The 18,293-nt window shown below is 65.1% G+C and overlaps 1 protein-coding gene across 3 annotated transcripts; it reads right to left on the reverse strand.

Annotated features, from left to right (window-relative positions):
* Positions 1-4,486: 4,486 nt before the first annotated feature.
* TLR5 (toll like receptor 5) lies at positions 4,487-12,688 on the reverse strand. Of its 3 annotated transcripts, XR_005982710.1 has the most exons (4): positions 12,633-12,688; positions 12,465-12,515; positions 10,947-11,153; positions 9,955-10,756 (listed from the first exon to the last, which is right to left on the reverse strand). XR_005982710.1 is itself a non-coding variant. In XM_041722664.1 (2 exons), the coding sequence occupies exon 2, from the start codon at positions 7,360-7,362 to the stop codon at positions 4,786-4,788; it is 2,577 nt and encodes an 858-aa protein (XP_041578598.1). In that variant the 5' UTR covers positions 7,363-7,366; positions 12,633-12,651; the 3' UTR covers positions 4,487-4,785. The 3 variants fall into 3 exon arrangements, 2 of the variants coding, with proteins under 2 accessions (XP_041578598.1, XP_041578597.1); XM_041722664.1 differs by lacking the exons at positions 9,955-10,756; positions 10,947-11,153; positions 12,465-12,515 and adding an exon at positions 4,487-7,366 and having other exon boundaries at positions 12,633-12,651; XM_041722663.1 differs by lacking the exons at positions 9,955-10,756; positions 10,947-11,153; positions 12,633-12,688 and adding an exon at positions 4,487-7,366 and having other exon boundaries at positions 12,465-12,571.
* Between the last annotated feature and the right edge of the window lie 5,605 nt (positions 12,689-18,293).

The raw sequence follows: 18,293 nt of genomic DNA on the forward strand, positions 1-18,293 counted from the left end.
CGAAGCCTGAGTTTTATCCTAAATGCAGTCAGGTCCCGTTTAGAGATGTCGAGGTGGAGGGCGACAGGATGGGGCTCATGGTGAAGGGTCCTGGCTGCTGTGTGGGGATGTGAGGAGGCAGGGGGAGCACCCGGAGCAGCGATGCCAAACCCCGGGCCATGTTGGGGTCCCAGGCAGTGGACACACAGTTCCTGGGGCAGCCGGGCCACAGTGTGGCCACGGGATACTCTGAAGGTCCCCAGCGGGCCCCACAGGCAAGGCTGGACCCCACGTGAGACCCACCTGGGCACATGCGGCCAAGGCCCAGCTCCTGCCTCGGGATCCCGGCAAAATTTGCAACGGGTACAGGGGCATCACTTCTCCTTCCCTAAGGGGCGAGCGATGGCCCCGGGCTGGGTCCACCTCCCAGCCTTTGCCCGGCCTGTGCTGCCTCCCGCAGCCCCAGTGGCTCCAGCCGCGCCTGCATCACAAGGGCCCCCGCGGTCCCACTGCAAAGAAAGCCGGATGCCCAGGGACCCAGGGACCCTCCTCCGTGGGGGCATCTAGGCTGAAGAAACATGGGCCTCGCCCGGGGACGCACTGGACTGAGCCCTGGGGTGGGGGAGACGCTTCCACGTGGGTGGGGCGCGTGTGGCACGACGCGTGGGCTCATCCCACGGGCCCTGGAGCACGTTCCCTCACGTGTAACCCCGAACAAGTGGGGTGCGTGACACAACCATCAGGTGTCCTGGGGGTTCACCTAATAAAGGACAACCGGTGGCGTCTCGGACACGATGAAATTATTCCGCTTTTGATTTTATAACCAGCTCAGAATTTCGTTGGCAGACGGTCTCCGGGCCAGCACGTGGTCACCGCCCCGCTGAGACGACGGAGAATCCTGAACCGAGCAGCTCCTGTGTGCGCGGAGGTCGCGGCGAGGAGCATTGTGATGCTCTGAAGCTTCGTCTGCTCTTACCCTCGGCAGCACTGGTGCAGGCGGTGACCTCGAGGGTGACCTGGTGGCAGGCCGGATCCCCGCGGGGGGACGCCACGTGCTCTTGCCGCTGCGCCGACGCTCTGGTCCCACAAGATCGGGGCTTGGAGCTGGTGGGGAGGCGCCGGGGCTGTGCACCCCGCGGGGTGAGGACAGGGTCCCTGAGGGGCCAGGCCCAGCGGCCCTGCGTCACTGCCTACACGGCCCATGTGGCTGCTTCACGGCGGGTGTGGACGAGCACCAAGGTTGCCGGCACCAAAGTCAGGATTTTACCCGCCAACTGCCTTAAGCGTGGATGAAATGAGTGTCCCTATAGCCGTGAGCCTGCCCGCCACGTACCCCTAACTCCCAAGCCACCCGGCGGCACCCAGAGCCACAAGGGACCCCACCAGCTGCTGCCCTCGGAGGGACCAGCCCAGACGCGGAGCCCTGTGTCTGGAGGGTGGGCAGCGGCACGCGGGGCCTGGGGACCCTGTCCAAGGGGCCTCCCAAAGGCCATTGAGTGGCCACGTGTCCTCCGTCCACCAGCCCCAAAGCCCGGGGCCATCGAAATGCATCTCTGCAGGACGTACAACACGTGGGGCTGGATCCCTGGGTGTGCAGGACGCCCCAAGATGGGAGCTTCCCAGAGGCAGCCCCACGCACCTTTAGATTGCAGCCGGGGCGGGTGCTCGTGGCTCCTGGGGTTGTTGCCGGCTCGTGGGCTGATCCCCAATGGTCCCAAAGGGGCCCCGTGCTGGGGACGAGGACGCCACTGTCCCCTGCAGGAGTCGGGACCTGTCCTAGTGCACCTCCAGGAGGGGAGGCGCAGGACGACCAGCAGAGGCGGCCAGGTGCCCAGCCGGCTCGACCCTACTCTTCCTCCCATAAACCAAACAAGGAGACCTAAGCTGAGTTCACTGATTTGCCCCAAAGTCACGAATCGAGTCCAGGCCCAGGGGGGACTGTCCGCGGGGCAAGGTGGGCACGACCATCACTCTGTCTGCAACAACCTGGCGTCCGAGCACGGTGACATCCCGAGGTCCCAGGCCCGGGCCTGACACAGGAGCTTCCGGGACCGCCCGCCGCCACCACTGCGAGCTGACCTTTGTCTGCACTTACTTCCCCGACCCGCTGGGAAACAAGGGCCTCAAGGCCACAGACGGGCTGGGCCATGGGCCGTGGGGTGGGGCTTGGGGCGCAGAGGCTTGCGGGGAGCATGTTGGCTCAGGACCCAATGGGGCCAGGCCGCAAGGCCCCAGGACAGTGAGGGGGGGGGGCGGCAGGAGGCACATGGAAAGGACACAGGAAGCTGAGTCTTTGCAAGAAGCAGCACCTGGGGGATCCCTGGGTGGCGCAGCGGTTTGGCGCCTGCCTTTGGCTCAGGGCATGATCCTGGAGACCCGGGATCGAATCCCACGTCGGGCTCCCGGTGCATGGAGCCTGCTTCTCCCTCCACCTCTCTCTCTGTCTCTCTCTCTCTCTGTGTGACTATCATAAATAATAAATAAAAATTGAAAAAAAAAATTTAAAAAAAAAAAAAAAAAAAAAAAAAGAAGCAGCACCTGGGGAATGAAGTGCGGCGGCCTGTGGGTCCACCGTCCTGCTCCCCCCAGACTGCGGCAGGAACCTCGACCTGTGAGCACATTTCAACTGTTTCATTAGGAAAACTTCTGCTATTTGGGTTTCTCAGTAAGAGGATTAGAAGGGCAGTGGGACGGGCCCCATCCCTGCAGACTTCTGTGCAACCCGCCTGCCGTGCCACAGCTTGGCCTGCACGTGTCTGTCCGCGTGTCCGGTTCTACTGGGGAAACACTCACGGGACCGTCAGCCAAGGCCAGGGCGCACCGGGGGTGGCAGCGCCACAAGCCCCCACCCGCCAGCCCAGGGTCCCCTGCCCGCAGCCCCGATGGGACACTAGGCGGCTCCCTGTTCCTGCTGTGGGGATAGCAGGGCTGCTGGGCGCCTGCGGTGGGAAGCGCTTCCTCAGTGGGTGGCCTCTGCCTTCCCCAGGCTGGGCTCCAGGTGAGGCCCGCAGGCCAGCCGCCTCCGCCCTGGAGTTCACCTCGAGGCTCCTGGGACTACAACGCTCAAGAGGCCTCTTCACTCTGCCCTCCTGCTTCATGCCCCACCCTGTCCTCCACCCCACCCCACCCCACCCCTCCATCCCCTATCCCCACCCCATCCCATCTCCCACCCTACCATCCCACCCCCATCCCCACCCCCCACCCCCCACCCCTCCATCCTTCTACTCCCATCTCCACCCCCACCCCTCCATCCCCATCCCTCCATCCTCCACCCCCATCCCCACCCCTCCATCCCTGTCCCCACCCACCCCTGCATCCCCCATCCCCCACCCCCATCTGTCCATCCCCTATCCCCACTCCTCCATCCCCCATCTCCCCTCCATCCCCCATCCCCCCTCCATCCCCCATTCCCATCCACCATTTCTCACCCCAACCCCCACTCTACCTCTCCACCCCCATCCTCACCCCCTACCCCTCCATCCTTCCACTCCCATATCCACCCCTACCCCTCCATCCCCTACCCCCACCCCTCCATCCCCCAGTCCTCCATCCCCATCACCCACTCCATCCCCACCCCTACCCATTTATCCCCCTCCTCACCCACCCCTCCATCCCCACCCCTCCATGCCCCATCCCCATCCCCACCCTCACCCCCATCTTTCCATCCCCCATCCCCCACCCCTTCATCCCCCAGTCCTCCATCCCCCATCCCCACCCCCACCCCTCCATCACCACACCCAGTCTCTCCATCCCCTCCTTCTAGCCCCAACCCCTGGCTGCTCATCGAGGCTGTGACCGTCCCCCCCCCAGGAGCCCGTGAGTGCTGAGCCCCAGGCCCAGGCCTTCTGCTGCCCACCTGGCACCTGCCTTCACATGTCTGCCCTGTCCTCCCGGGAGTGGACACGGACACAGACGCGGGGATGCTGGGCTTCACAGCACACCTCATCCGGTGATCCAGCACCTGCTATGGACCAGGCACCCTGTAGAGCTCAGGGTGCAGGGTGACCGGGCCCAAGTCCCCTGCCATCGGGGTTCACGGTCTGGCCACGCACGGCAGACTGCAGGGGCTCGGGAACGGGCAGTTGTGCCAGGAAGCTCCCCAGGCTGACGGGGATGAGGACAGGGACAGGAGACACCTTGAACACGGCCTGGGAGGGTGGGTGAGGTGGGCCTGGGGGAAAGGCCTCCGCGGAGCTGGCATCTGGGCCATGGCCCCCAGGCTCCCCGCCCCCACACGACACTGCTCGCAGGCTCCCCTGGGGCAGGCGGCTGGGCTCTGAGGAACACGGAGGCTGGACGCGCAGAGCGAGGGAACATTCCAGAAGGAAGGTCGGGGGTGATCTGAGGGTCAGGACCGGGGCACATTTGGGAAACTGAGCCCCAGGCCGGGCGGCCCCCAGTGCTGCAGCCACAGGGCAAAGCCGGCACAGCTTCCTTGGCTGAAGCCTCCTGACGCGTTTGCAGGAAAACCTTTCTGTATGAAAATAAACACGACAAAGACAGAAAACGAGACGCGTAGGGTTCTTTGAGGAAACGACGACCCTGCAAGTCTCGGCTGCTCCAGGGGGGCTCCAGGTGTGCAGCAGCCGTCGGGCGGCGAGGGGGGCCTGGGCTCGCCCTCCCTCGGGTTCGTGCTCAGTGTCGTGCTGCAGAGCCCGGGGCCCCCTGCCTGCGACCAGGGCTGGCGGAACCCCTTGAGGAGGCGGGTCGGGGAGAACGGGCTTCGTGTGCAATCATGTTCTCCAGGTAGGAAACCGGCGGTGACCCGTGCAAATGGCAAGAGCCCCGTGGCCTGGGCTCAGCCGGCTAGGCGACGGCCGCCACGGTGCGCAGCGGGATGCTGCTGTCCCCGTGTGCGCCCCTCTGCTCCTGCAGGATGTGTCGGGAGAGCGTGTCCAGGAACCAGCCCACGTCCTGCAGATCCTCGGGCCACCTCAAGTACTGGCACTGCCGCACGAAGCCCCCGATGGCCGGGTGCCTCATCAGCTGGTACTGCGACAGGGAGCCCACGACCACCAGGACGAGGGCGCTGTCCAGGTGGGACGCACAGCGGCTCCGTGCAGCCGCGAAGGCCTCCAGGCACCACCCGTCGCGGAGGAAGTGCCTGCTCACCAGACAGACCACCTTGCGGCTGCTCCACACGGCGTCCTGGATGTTGGCAATGTGCTCCCGCCCCGGGACGAAGTCCCTCTCCTCGAAGCACAGGTTCAGCCTGTTTCGGGAGCTGTACTGAGCGTCTAGGTGCCTGAGCAGCGCGCGCTGCACCCACTCGAAGTCTCTGCCGCTGAAGCACAGGTAGGCGTCGTACTGGTACGCGTCGGGCGCTCCGTCCTCGGCGGGCCCCGTGGGTAGGAGGCGCCGGGCCGCCTTGTAACAGAGGAAGCAAAGACCCCGGAGCTTGGCGGCCACAAGGACAGCCAGGAGGAACAGCGTGACCCCGACGGTGGAGAAGACGAAGAGGGAGAACGCGAGGGCCCGCAGGGCCTCCTCGTCGTCACAGCCCTCCATGGAGACAGAGGACAGGGGCGTCCCTGCAAGCGAGCTGGGGTAGGCGCAGCGCATGTCAGCGTGGGACCCGAACACGGTGACGTTGGTCCGGTTGAGCCACCTCACCAAGGGACGGAGCTCGCAGCCGCAGATGAACTTGTTGTGCGTTAGGTCCACGGCTCTGAGTGGGGCGAGCAGCCCGGGGTCCAGGGACAGGAGCTGGTTCCTGGACACGTCCAGCACCTCCAAGGTAGCAGGCAGGTCGCCCCGGGACAGCGTGCTCAGCCTGTTGGCGCTCAGGTCGAGGCCCCTCAGCGCCGTCAGGTCCCGCAGCAGCCCCGGCGGGAGGGTGGCCAGGTAGTTGTGGTTCAGGTACAGCACCCGGAGCCGGGGCAGCCCCCGGAACACGTCCCAGCACCGCCCAGTCTCCCAGGCCAGCTGCAGCATGTTGCCCCCGAGGAAGAGCCTCTCTGGGCCGACGCTGCCCGTGGGGCCGTGTAGGCCGCGGCACGCGGACAGGCGGTTGCGGTTCAGGATGAGGACCTGCAGGGCAGGGACCCGGAGGAGCGAGTAGAGGTCGCCCAGGTCCTCCAGCCTGTTGTCCGACAGCTCCAGGAAGCTGGCTGTGAGGTCCACGTGGGACACGGTCTCCAGCTTGTTGTTGCCCAGGAAGACGGTGTCTATGCCAGGCACGAAGGAAACGGTTTTGAGGGCATTGTCGTGGAGATCCAGGGTCCGAAGCGCCCCCAGGAATCTGAACGTCTGGTCCTGGATGATCCCGATGTGATTGTGCTGCAGGTCGATGTAGGCGACCTCCGCGAGCCCCGAGAAGTCAGAATTGTAGAGCTCGCCCAGGAGATTGTGCGACAGGTTGAGAACCTGGACGCTGCCGAGACCGTGAAACGCTTCTCCCGCGATCCTGTTGATCTTGTTGAGGGCGAGGTCCAGGAACTTCAGGTCCCCGAGCGCCTCGAACAATCGGGCGTTCAGGGAGAAGACGAAGCCGTGCGACAGATCCAGCCGCAGCACCGAGCTCCTGGCCAGCCCCGCGAACGTGCTCCGGTCAGGGTCCCGGATGTTCTGGAAGCCAAACCCCTGCCCCATGATGTGGTGGGCGAGCACCAGGGAGGAGATCTGGCTCCCGCCGATGGCCCTGGTGACGTTGCCCGTGACATCCGCGGTCCAGCCGTTGTTAGACACATCCAGGGTCTCCAGGACCATGTTCCTGAATGGGTTCCCGCACAGCCCCCAGTCCACGGGGGCCCGGCTGTACAGGCCGTTGGCCGCGAGGTTCAGAAGGGAGAGCGCCCTGCCCTGCAGGGGCCTGAGCCCCTGCTCGCACACGGCCGGGATCTGGTTGAGGGAAAAGTCCACGGACCTCAGGGAACCCAGCTCTCGGAAGGAGGCGTGAAGCTCGAGGCTCCCAATCTGATTTTTGGACAGGTCCAGGCGCGACAAAGCCCCCAGGTTTCTGAAATAACCGTCTGTCAACACGACGTCGGAGAGGCCACAGGCAAACAGCCGGAGTTCCTGCAGGTGGGGCAGCCCCTGGAAGGCGTCGGGATGCAGGAAATCCACCCGGCTGTTGCCCAGGTCCAGGGTGCGCAGGTTGGGCAGGTTCCTGAAGGCTTCTCTGTCGACGCTGAAGGGCGTCCACTGCGTCCCCAGCTCCAGCAGCTGCAGCCGCTCCAGGAGGGGGAACGAGGTGCGGGTGATGGCCCGGATGTAGTTGAAGCTCAGCAGGAGGATCTCGGTGGTGCTGGGGACCGGGGGCACCTGGCTGAGGTTGCAGGAGCGGTACAGGGCCCTCCGGCCGTCGGCTGCGCAGCAGGATGCCGAGGCCACGGCGCTGGCCACAAGCAGCAGCCCCAGTGCGCGGCCCAGCTGGTGGCCCATGATCCTGCGGGACGGAAATACAGCCGTGCAAGCCCAACACCACCCCGGGGCCCGGGACGGGGTCCCTGGACGCACACCTGCCTCCCCCACGCGTGGGCCCGGCAGGGCGCGCACTCAGCACCGTGCTGGGTCCTTGAAAAACACTTACCTCGAGGAGAGTTTGTTTGCCATCACTCATTCGGGATGCGTGCAGGGCATCGGGGAAAACGGCAGGTGGAGGACACTGGTGCCGTCCCCACCCAGTGCCGGGCGCCCGCCCGCCCCTCCGCCCCCCACACGCTCCACACACGGCCCGGGTCAGCACGCACACGCTGGTCCTTCGGGCCGCCATCTGTGAAGCGCCTGGCCTGACGGGTCAGCACGTCCCCCCCCCAACACCCGGGCCAGTGGGGGTGAGCGCGGCGCGGCTCAGGGCACCTGTCATCTGGACAAGTGCCACACGTCTGCTCTGTGCACAGGGTTCAGCAGGGGCTGGACACACGGGCCAGCTGGGGCGCACGTCCTGGGGCAGGTGGCAGCGGCCAGAGCGGCCAGGAAGGCCCCCGAGGACCTGATGATCCAGAGTCCAGGGGCCCCAGGGACGCAAAGGAAGGAGAGGCCCAGGCCCAGCGGCGGGGATGGGGGTTGCAACACGGGGGCTCCGGCTGCCTCTCCACGTGCTTCCAGGGCCGGGACTTGGCACGTGCTGCTTCCTCTGCATGCACGCTCTCGTCCTGCGGCTCTGTGGCTCATCTCCTGCGGGCGCCCCCCGCTCCCCGCTCGCTCCCCTGCCCCCGACCTCTCAGGCCACCTTGCTTATGTCCTTCTGAGCGCGTCCTGGGCCCTGATGCTGTAGGTGGCCCGTCCCCCTGACGAGCTGTGTTCACCACTGCACGGCAAGCGTTTGGGAGGGCACCCACCGCCGGGTCGGAAAACCAGAGCTGAAGGAGTGGCTCCGCCAGCGAGGAGAGCCTCAGTTTACCCCTGACTGAGCCCTGGCGCCCGGGGGCCCGGTGGGAAGAGCGGCCCGGCAGGAGCCTCGCGTGGAGCCTGCTGGCGGCCTTGATGCAGAGCCGTGCTCAGAGCTCTGCCCAGGCCCAGCCCCAGCGGCCCACGGCACGGGCTCCGTGCTTTCTCCACCTCGTGCGCCAGGGAAGACAGTCCCTTGGCAGTTTGCGGCCATTCGGGGACCCCTCCGGGGGACGGCCACTTGCTCCCCACCCAGTGCCCACGTGAGCCCTGAGCTAGGCCCTCACTTCCAAACCTCTCATGATTCTTACAAAGCTCCAGACACGTCCGTGGACAACTTCCCTGCGACTCCTGCATCCAAGCGTGTTCTGCAGGGTGAGCATGGCCATGTCGCCGACGCCTCCCCTCGTGGGGCTCCCGCTGACTCGCCCTGAAGGACTTGCCCTCCCGTTTGCTCTGCGGCTTCCCGAGAGGGCACAGAGCCACACCGAGCGTGACTCCACTTCAAAATGGGAAACTGGTGGTTTAAACGTCCGTGGTGAAAGGCGCCCGCGGGCCCCACGTCACCTCCCCGCAGTGAGACGTGGACGGCGATGCACCCAGAGCTGATGCCGTCGGGTAGCAGGAGCCGGTCCCCGCGCCGCAGGGTCACACATCACACCAGGGCTTCGGGGTGCGGCCGTGGCACCAAGAACCTGACCATGCAGTTTCCCCACGTTGGGCGGTTGGAAACAGGCGATGCGGGAGACGCCGTCACCTGGAGGAAGGCCTGTGCCCGCCGGGCCACAAAGTGGGGACAGGTCAACGGTGGCAGGCGTTGCGCCCTGAAAACCCACGGGGAGCGGGGGGCTGCGTGCGTCTTGCTTCCTCACGGCGGGGTGCGAGGCCTGCCCTGGGCACCTGCGTGGCATGGCCTGTGGACGGGTGCGCTGCGGACTCAGGGATGGGGCTGGGGCCTCTGCCCGGCCTTGGACGCGCTTGCAGGACGCTTGATCCCCCACGGACACTGCTGCCACGGGGCTGGGCACGCCCACGGTTGCAGGCACGCAGCTCCCGCCTGGGCCGACGGCCTCACCTCGGAGCACAGACTTCGTTTCCAAGGCTCACGTGTGGATGACACTTCTGCGTGGAGCCCGCACACGGGGCTGGGGGGGGAGGTTTGCAGCCATGCGCTCACGTCCTCACGCGGGGGGCACGGGTCCCCGACTTCCTTCCTTAGGAACCTCCGGGAGACGACGGTGGTCGGTGCTGATGTGGGGAGTCGCGAGGGAGGGCTCTCGCCTCCCCAGAGGGGAAAGGCTAGTTCAGAGAAAAAAAGAGAGGAGAAAAAGAGAGGAAAAAGGGAAAGGCTAGTTCAGAGAGAAAAAGAGAGGAGAAAAAGAGAGGAGAAAGGGAAAGGCTAGTTCAGGAGTAAAAGAGAGGCCCTGCGGGGGTCGGGGGTCCGGTGTCTGCCTTCAGCCCAGGGCGTGACCCCGGGGTCCTGGGATCGAGTCCCGCATCGGGCTCTCTGCACGGAGCCTGCTTCTCCCTTTCCTTGTGTTTCTGCCTCTCTCTCTCTCTGTCTCTCATGAATGAATAAAATCTTTTAAAAATGCACATTTTATTTACTTATTTATGTATTTATGTACAGAGCATGAGCAGAGGTGGGGCAGAGGGTCTCAGCAGACTGTGCACTGAGAGCAGAGCCTCACAACCCCAAGATCAGGACCTGAGCCGAAACCAAGACTCGACACTTAAGCCAACGGAGCCACCCAGCCGCCCCCCTGCGCGTGGTTTTCTAGGCCACACAGCAATTTTTGACCCGCGAGGTCGGGCACTCCGACCAGGACCCGAGGTCTCAGGCTGAGGACCATGCTGTGTGCACGCTATGTCTTTCCGATCTTCCAAAAATGCCAGGATGCACGGTGCCGGGAGCCTGAGCCAATGCTCTGCACGGGAATTGCCGGGAAAGGCATGCCGAGTGAGCGGGCTGGGCAGGAGCTGAGACTCTGCTTCTGGAGCAAGCCTCAGGGGACCTGCTGTGGCCCGGGGTCCCCGTCCCCGCCCAGGGCTCAGGCTGCCCGTCTCCCGGGCCTGAGGCCCACCGGCTGCGTCCGCACCACTTCTGGGAAGGGGCCGCGTTGACCTCGCCCCAGCTCACCCCAGCCCTGGAGGGTGGCACCGAACGGGAGGGATGGGGAACAGCGGCTGCCTCTGAGGAGCGGGCGATGGGGGGGGGGGGCTCCGACAGGGGGCGCGGGGTGGCAGGGGTGGCAGTGGAGGGGCACAGGAGCTGGGCCTGGGGAGCGGGGCTCAGGGGGATCCCCCACCGCAGCCTAGGTGCCCTGAGCCCTGCACCAGTTGTCACGGTGGGGGCGGTGACAATGAGGACGAAGTTTGCAGCCTAATGGCTGTGACCTCGAGCCAGCGCCTAGCGTCTCCGAGCACCAGCGCGATCATCTCTGCACTAGGGGCAGAAACGGTGTCTACACTGCAGGGACGCCCAGTGCCCGCCCCCAGGGACCCCCGTGGCGCCCGCCCTCAGGGATGCTCCAATGCCCACCCCCTGGGACCCCCAGTGCCCGACCCAGAAACCAGCTGCTGATGCGTGACCCTCTAATATTTCTTGCCTAAGTACCCACCCAGGCAGCAGTTACCTGTCCCTCGCCAGAAACAAAGTCCTGGAGGAATCCACGGAGGGGAGCCAGGGAAGAAGTGGAGTCTCAGCCCAACGCCACCTGCGGTTTCCCTTTCCTGCGGTGGAGACCCCGCAGCACACACCCACCCATTCGTCCAGACGCTGGAACCCCAACGGCACGGCCCTCTTCTGCTCCCTAGTCATCCCTCAGCATGCTCGTGGGCCCCTGGTGCAAGCAGATGATGCCACGGGTGATTGTTGAGGGCCTAGGGCTTAGCGTGAGGCGACCACAGTCCTTGTGCAAGGAGCGCTGGGCTGGAGCCAAGCCGATGTGTTCAGGCACAGCCGGAGCAACAGGACGGAGAAGCTTGGCCTGCGAGGCTCCGCCCGCCTCCCTGAGGGCCGCCCAATGCCGGGCCAGGGCCCGGGCCCAGGAAGGAGCATGGGGCTCACGGGCTTCGTGATGCAACGAGAAGCAGCGGCGCCAGGAGTGCCCCCCGTCCCCAGGCCAGGATGAGGTCGGGATCTGTGTGGGGCTGGATCCCAGGGGCTCCTGCTGAGTCCGGAGCCTGCACAGCAGCGGGCCCACTGGGTCTCCAGCCTCACCAGGCTCGGGCTCCAGGGCTAGCGGCCCAACGAAGGAGGCTCTGCGAGGCTGGACGCGGCTTCCTGGCAAGTGTCGCCTCCGAGGGAGCCCAAGCCTGGCAGGCTCGGCTTCGCAAACGGCGCAGCCCACACACGCCCTGCCCTGATTGGGCCCAGGTGCTCGTGAGGCCCAGGGATGGCCCCTGCGGAGCCCGTGGGTCACCCTGCCCCACTGTCTGCCCCGAGACAGGCTGTGCCTGCTCACAGGAGGGTGCTGGCTGCTGTCTTGTGCCCACAGGAGCCAGGGTGAAGCCAGGCGGCCATCGGGGGCCGACACATGTCAGCACTCCGCCAGGCTCAGTAAACGCGGGGAAGTGATTCAGACTTGCTGCTGTGGTGGGGCCTGGGGGCTCCGGTGGGGGCTCCCCAGCATCAGGGTCCCCAGCATCAGGGTCCCCGGCATCAGGGTCCCTGGCATCAGGCTCCCCAACATCAGGGCCCCCGGCATCAGGGTCCCCAACATCAGGGTCCCCAGCATCAGGGTCCTCAACATCAGGGCCCCCGGCATCAGGGTCCTCAACATCAGGGTCCCCAGCATCAGGGCCCCCGGCCTCAGGGCCCCCGGCATCAGGGTCCCCGGCATCAGGGTCCCCGGCATCAGGGTCCCCAACATCAGGGCCCCTAGCATCAGGGCCCCCAGCATCAGGCTCCCCAGCATCCGGGCCCCCAGCTCCCCCGGGGCCCCCAGCTCCCCCCAGGCCCCCAGCAGCAGGAGCCCCAGCAGGTGTCGGGGCGGCCCAACAGGGCAGCAGAGCCACGGGGTCTGCGCGGCCGCACCTCCGGACGGCTCCCTCCCACCCCGGCCTCGGGCGCCCCCCGCGGGCTCTCCCGAGGCCTCCCGCGCTCCGTCCTCCCCGCAGGTCGCTGACCGCGGCCGGGCCCACGCACTCACCGCCGGGGGCGCTCCCGCGGCCTCCGCGTCCGGGACCCGGGACACCTGCCCCTTCCCAGGCGGCGCGAAACCGAAAGTGAGGAAGTCCGCCCGCTGCCCGGGCTGGGAACCGGCCTCGCGCCCCGCCCCGCGCCCGACCCCGACCCCGACCCCGACCCCGGGGCTCACCTCCCGGAGGGGCCGCGCCCCGCGCCCCCGCGCCCCGCGCCCCCGCGCCCCGCGCCTCCTCCAGGAAGGCCTCCTCCGGGCCGCGCCCACCGGCCTGCCCCGCCCCGCCCCCGCCCCCGGCCACGCCCCGGCCACGCCCACCGGCCTGCCCAGCCCCGCCCCCGCGGATCGGGCCCGCCCACCCCGGCAGGCCCCGCCCCCGCTGATCTGGCCCCGCCCCCCGGCCTGCCCCGCCCCGCCCCCGCAGATCGGGCCCGCCCACCCCGCAGGCCCCGCCCCCGTGGCCCAGGTCCCCTCTTTGGCCCAGTCCTAGGAGGAGGGACCTTGGGACACGGCCCGGCCCGGTGATGGGGGAGCAGGGACCAGCTGAGGACAAAGGCCGCCGAGCAGTCCCGGAAACAGGCAGGGGGACCTTCCTCTGGGGACTGAGCTGCCCCCGCGCTCCTCCTGTGCTGAGGGCAGGAGGCAACCTTAGCCCGACCCCGGGCCCCTGCGAGTCTACTGTCACGTATAAAAGTCCCCCTAGAAGCATCCTTTGTCTCTACCCCAAGATCCGCGTGGGTGATGACCCCAAGCACACGGCCTAGCGCGCTCTGAAGGGTCTCAAGACCCGGGTTTTATTAGATGGTGATCAGGCCCCCCCACTGCAGCCAGCCCTCAAGGTCCCCAGCACCTGGCTTCCAAGCCCTTGGGGCGGCTGTCCCAGGGGCCTCCCACCCCAGGTGTGCGGTGGCCTCCTCACAGGCCCGGCCGCAGCTCCGTGTCCACACGGCCGGTCCCCGGGATCCCAAAAAACCACCACTTTGCACCAAAGACGCCTCAAGAATTCTTTCCTGGCTCCGGGCCTCACCCCAAGCTGCACCTGGATTCCAGGACTTCATCACCCCAGCCATGCCCTCGAGGCTCTGCAGCTGCAGGGACGAATGTCGGGGCCCCGGGGCCCAGGTGGGAGGTGGGGACACACGGGCGCTGGGTGCTTGAGGCCTGAACTGAGGGGAGCTGACCGTCCTTGCAGACCTCCAGGCCGGCGCGGCCGCCCCCGGTCCTGAGCTGCAGAGGAGCCGCGGAGCAACCGTCCAAAGGCACAGCCCAGCTGGCGAGGAGGAGCTCAGCCCCTGCTCCTGGACTCCTGGCACAGTGCTCCCTCCCCCTGGCCGAACCCCAAGCCAGTTTCCCAAGGGCTTGAGAGACTCAAGGCAGCTGGGGCGGGGCCGGGGCTCCACCACAGGGCCTTGAGATCAGGACCTGAGCCACCGGGGCGCCCTGCTCCTCTGGATTTTAATCCCCAGGAAGCAAGTGACGGTCCTCAGCCCCCGCAGCAAACACATTGATCCCCGGCTCCTCTGCAGCCGCAAAGATAATGGAAGCTCAGTCGCTCGAGGGCCGCTTGTGAGAAGACCCTAGCTGTTCCAGTCACCTGGGGAGGGGGGTTGTCACCCCCCAGACAGGGCTGGGTGGCAGGAGCTGCGTCCCCAGAGCCAGGAGCAGCGCTGAGCAGAGGGCTCTGGGAGTCCCATCTATTAGTCCCATCCCATCTAATAAAACCCGGCGTCGGAAACGGCGCCGGGGACACTCCTCCCTTCCCTGCACGCTCCGGGATGTCACAGCCACGCCGCTCGGCCACGTCAGCCAGTAAGCGTGTTTGCGCTTCGGAGAGCCCGGCACCCTGGGCTGTGCATGTCCCCGGCCCGCGGGCTCCTCCGACCTCAGGTGGTGCATGTCCCCGGCCCGTTGGCTACTCGGACCTGGGGTGGCGCGTGTCTCCAGCCCGCAGGCTCCTCCGACCTGGGGCGGTGTGCTTGCTCCCCGTGACACCTCCCAGCGCAGGGAAGGACAGACATGGGGGAAGGAGAGCTACGGGGACCCCGCGTGCTCATGCTTCCCTCTGGGCTCCCATCGTCAGACCATCTTACTAAAACTGGGGTCCAGATCCAGCGAGGGGGGCCCACAGGTACGCCTGGATGTGACTTCTCCAGTTTCATGTTCCAAACTCAGCTCTTGGTCAAACGAGCCCCGTGAAGACGTAACTTTCTTCCGTAGAGGTTACGTCATCCGTGCCCGAACCTGAGAATACTTTTACACCGTATATCACAAGTACTTTGGCTGGGAATAATATTCTCCAATTCTTACTTTCTTCACTCAAACCGTGCAGGATGCAACCTTAGGAAAATACCTAGCATTGCCGAGGGGTCTGTAACACAAAACCCGTTCCTCCGTGTATTGTGCAGATGGAAGATTGTCCTTTTCTGGGAGCGGTCGGTGCAGCGTCTTGTGCTCTGGTATCATTGGAAACTGCTTCCAGAAGGTTTCTAGGGACGCACCAGGTTGTTGCTTTTATCTGGAGTCCAGGCCGCGCTCTCACACTCGGGCCATGGGCCGTGCTAACTACACTCGATCTTTCTGTTCACTGCCCAGTCGCCCTCCCACCCCCGCGCTGGGGCGCCATTCGCTCTCACTTCTCTTTCTTTTTTTCCTTCCTTTATTTCTTTTTTCTTTTCTTTTCTTTTCTTTTCTTTTTTTTTTTTTTTTTTTTTTATGGGAGAGAGCTTGCATGAGCGAGCACGAGTAGGGGCAGGGTGCAGAGGGACAGACAGAGCCTGGAGCAGACCCCAAGCCCAGCACGGAGCCCCACGCCGAGCCGGATGGGAGGCTCCAGCCCACGCCCGAGGTCACAACCAGAGCCACAATCAAGAGTCACAGGCTGAGCCGTTGAGTCACCCGGGGCCTGTCGTCCATGTCTGCTCCTCGGACACGAAGACCCCGTCGCCTGGCCTGTGCACTGCACCTCCCCCTGCGTGCGCACCTGCCCCCCGACTTGTGAGTGTGCCGCCCTCTAGGGGCTTCGCCTCCCCGACCCGGTGGATCTGTTACTTCTGCTCTTGACCCACACGGTGCAACTTCCTCCCTTCTTATTGTGAAAAGTCACCTAATGCAAGAGCCGCAGGAGTCATGCGGGGTCACCACACGGATTTAGTAACTGTCACTCTCTTATTATTTGGCGTAGAGGCGCAGTTGACGCGCTGTATGCCGCTCCAGGCGCACCCGGTAGCTGCCTCAGCGCCTCCGCAGCCCGCACACCCCCGCCCTACACCCCCTGGCCCTATACTCCTGTCTCTGCCCTACACCCCCCCTACACCCCCCTACACCCTCCCGCCCTACACCCCCCTCCCCTACACCCCCTTACACCCCCCACACCCTCCCTACACCCCCCTGTCTATCTACCCTCCCCCCATCTACCCTCCCCCCCCAGGGGCAGGTACTGATCAGACACTCCTTGCTGCTTTGCATTATGGCCCTGACAAGACCTGCTGCCCTCTCTCGTTCTTCAATAACTGTGTTGGGGGTTAGTCCTAAAGATATTTTGAGAACTGTGTTTCCATAGAATTCACTGATTTTCATGTGGTTCTGAGGAAGCCTCCCTAGGCCTTTGCAGACATGGGGGCCCGGGACCCGATGAGTGACGGGGGTCAGACCCGCCTGGGTCACCGGCTGCTGCCCACAGCCTCATGCGCTGTCCCCCAAACCATGCTTCGTCCCCTCCGCACGATCGGCTTGTGGGGCGCGAGGGGCTGTCCCGGGCTTGGGAGAAGCCCACCCCACTCGTGGTGCGCCGTTCCCTGAGAGCCGAGAGCGGACCGCGATGACGCCTGCATGCCCAGGTCTCAGTGAGGCTGTTTGCAAAATCCCGTTCTGGTTGGGATGCCGGATTTCAGTCACCAGGGGCTGGCCTCACGCCTGAGGTCCCCCAAGAGGCCCCTAGCAGCTACGGGAGGGGGATCCCACCCAGGTGGGGAAGGAGCAGGGGTCCTGGATGCCCAAGGGGAGTGCATGAGCCCCGAGGCCCCGGGGACAGAGACGGGGTTCAGGGGAAACAGGCCCCAAGGAGGAAGGGGGTCTCTGGGTTCCTCGGGCATCGGGAGTTAAAGATGGCAAGAACCAGTGTTCACGGGACCTCCACGGCCCGTGACTCCCGACAAGAAACCGAGGCCCGGCCCTTCACAGCCTTGCCCTACGGTGCAGGACGGGAGGCTAAGCCCCAGATGTGGCCTGATGGGGCCTGGGGGCTGCCCGAGGCTGCCGTGAGGTCCACGCCCACGCCAGGTCGGGAGGGCAGGGCCGTGGCCGTGGGTGGGAGGGCACCCGGGCTGGGGGGAAAGTCCGGGGGGAAGAACCAGTCAGGCCAAACTAACCTTATTCTTTATGGCTTTGCCCTGGATGCTGTGCGGTGGAGGGCGCAGGGCATGCTCCATTGTCCGGGATCTCCGGGGAGGATGCACCGGGGTGAGCTGCCCAGGCCCCAGGGCGCTGCCTCCTGGCAGGTGGAAGGGTGTGCAACCCCGGGGCGGGCTCGGCCTCCCGTCGGGAACCGCAGGCCAGCAGCTCGCGCCTCAACGTGTCCTCCTCACGAGGCCCGGGTCCCCTCGGGTCCCATCAGGTCCCACGCACCCACTCACTTCCTGAAACCTGTGCTGTGGCCCTCAGCTTTAGGGCAGCAGGTGTCAGGTGTCGCTCACCTGACCCTGGAGTGGGGGAGGGCAGGGAGGGGACCCAGGTCACAGCACCCCTGACCTCTCGCCTTCTCCATCCCCGTGGTGGGATGTCCGCTGAGTCCTGGAGCCTTCTAGTTTCTGGCCGGTCCTCCTTCCGCAAAAGCCTCCACGCGTGCTGCTCAGTCACAAGGCCGCATCGAGAGCTTCCGGCCTCTGCGAAGGCCGCACTGCAGGGTGGGAGGAGCCGGCGGTGGCCACGGGTTCGGGGACGGAGGGAGGGGGAGGTGGACGCGGGGCCTCTCCCTTCCCGGCCCTGCGTGGCGGCTGGACCCCTGGACCCGGCGCCTTGAGTGTGGGCCGGGCCTTCACCGCCCTGGGGATGTGGGGACGCCCGTGTTTTGTTTTGTTTTGTTTTGTTTTGTTTTATTTTATTTTATTTTATTTTATTTATTTTATTTTATTTTATTTTATTTTATTTTATTTATTTTATTTTATTTTATTTTATTTGTTTTATTTTATTATTTATTTTATTTTATTTATTTTATCTTATTATTTTATTTTATTTGTTTTATTTTATTTATTCTATTTTTTATTTATTTTATTTTATTTTATTTTATTTTATTTATTTATTTATATTTATTTTTAATTTTTTTTTTTCCCTGCTTTAAATCCTGGAGAGACTACACCAGCGGGGGGGCGCTGCAGGGCCTGCAGTCTCGGGGAAGGAGGTTGCCCGCCCTTCCTGAGCAGAAGCTTCTGGAGCAGAGGGTCGGACACTTCTCTCTGCCCAGAGGGCCTGACATAGAAGTCAGGGAGGGGCATCTGCCCACGTGCCGGGGCCGCCCCTGCAGGGTTCGCCACCACCATCCTTGGGGGCCGCGGGGTGCACGGCGCCTGCAAATTCCCCCCATGATGCCCTGACTCACGCTCAGCGGGAGGGGTGAGGCCTGCCGGGTGCAGGGAGCATGCCCGGAGGTAACTGTCCTCCTCACCGCAGGCCAGCAACGGAGGCCAGGACAGGGGGTGGGGGCTGGGGGGCTCCTCTCTCGTTTCCGCCTCGGGGATGGAGGCCCCAGGAGGCAACCTGCGTCCAGACGCACAGCCCGGATTGGAAGCCAGGAGGCGGCTGTGGCGGAGCCATGCTGTCCCCTGGTGCTGCCCTGTGGGGACC

Source organism: Vulpes lagopus, chromosome 11, assembly GCF_018345385.1.
Source record: "Vulpes lagopus strain Blue_001 chromosome 11, ASM1834538v1, whole genome shotgun sequence".
Taxonomy (NCBI): domain Eukaryota; kingdom Metazoa; phylum Chordata; class Mammalia; order Carnivora; family Canidae; genus Vulpes; species Vulpes lagopus.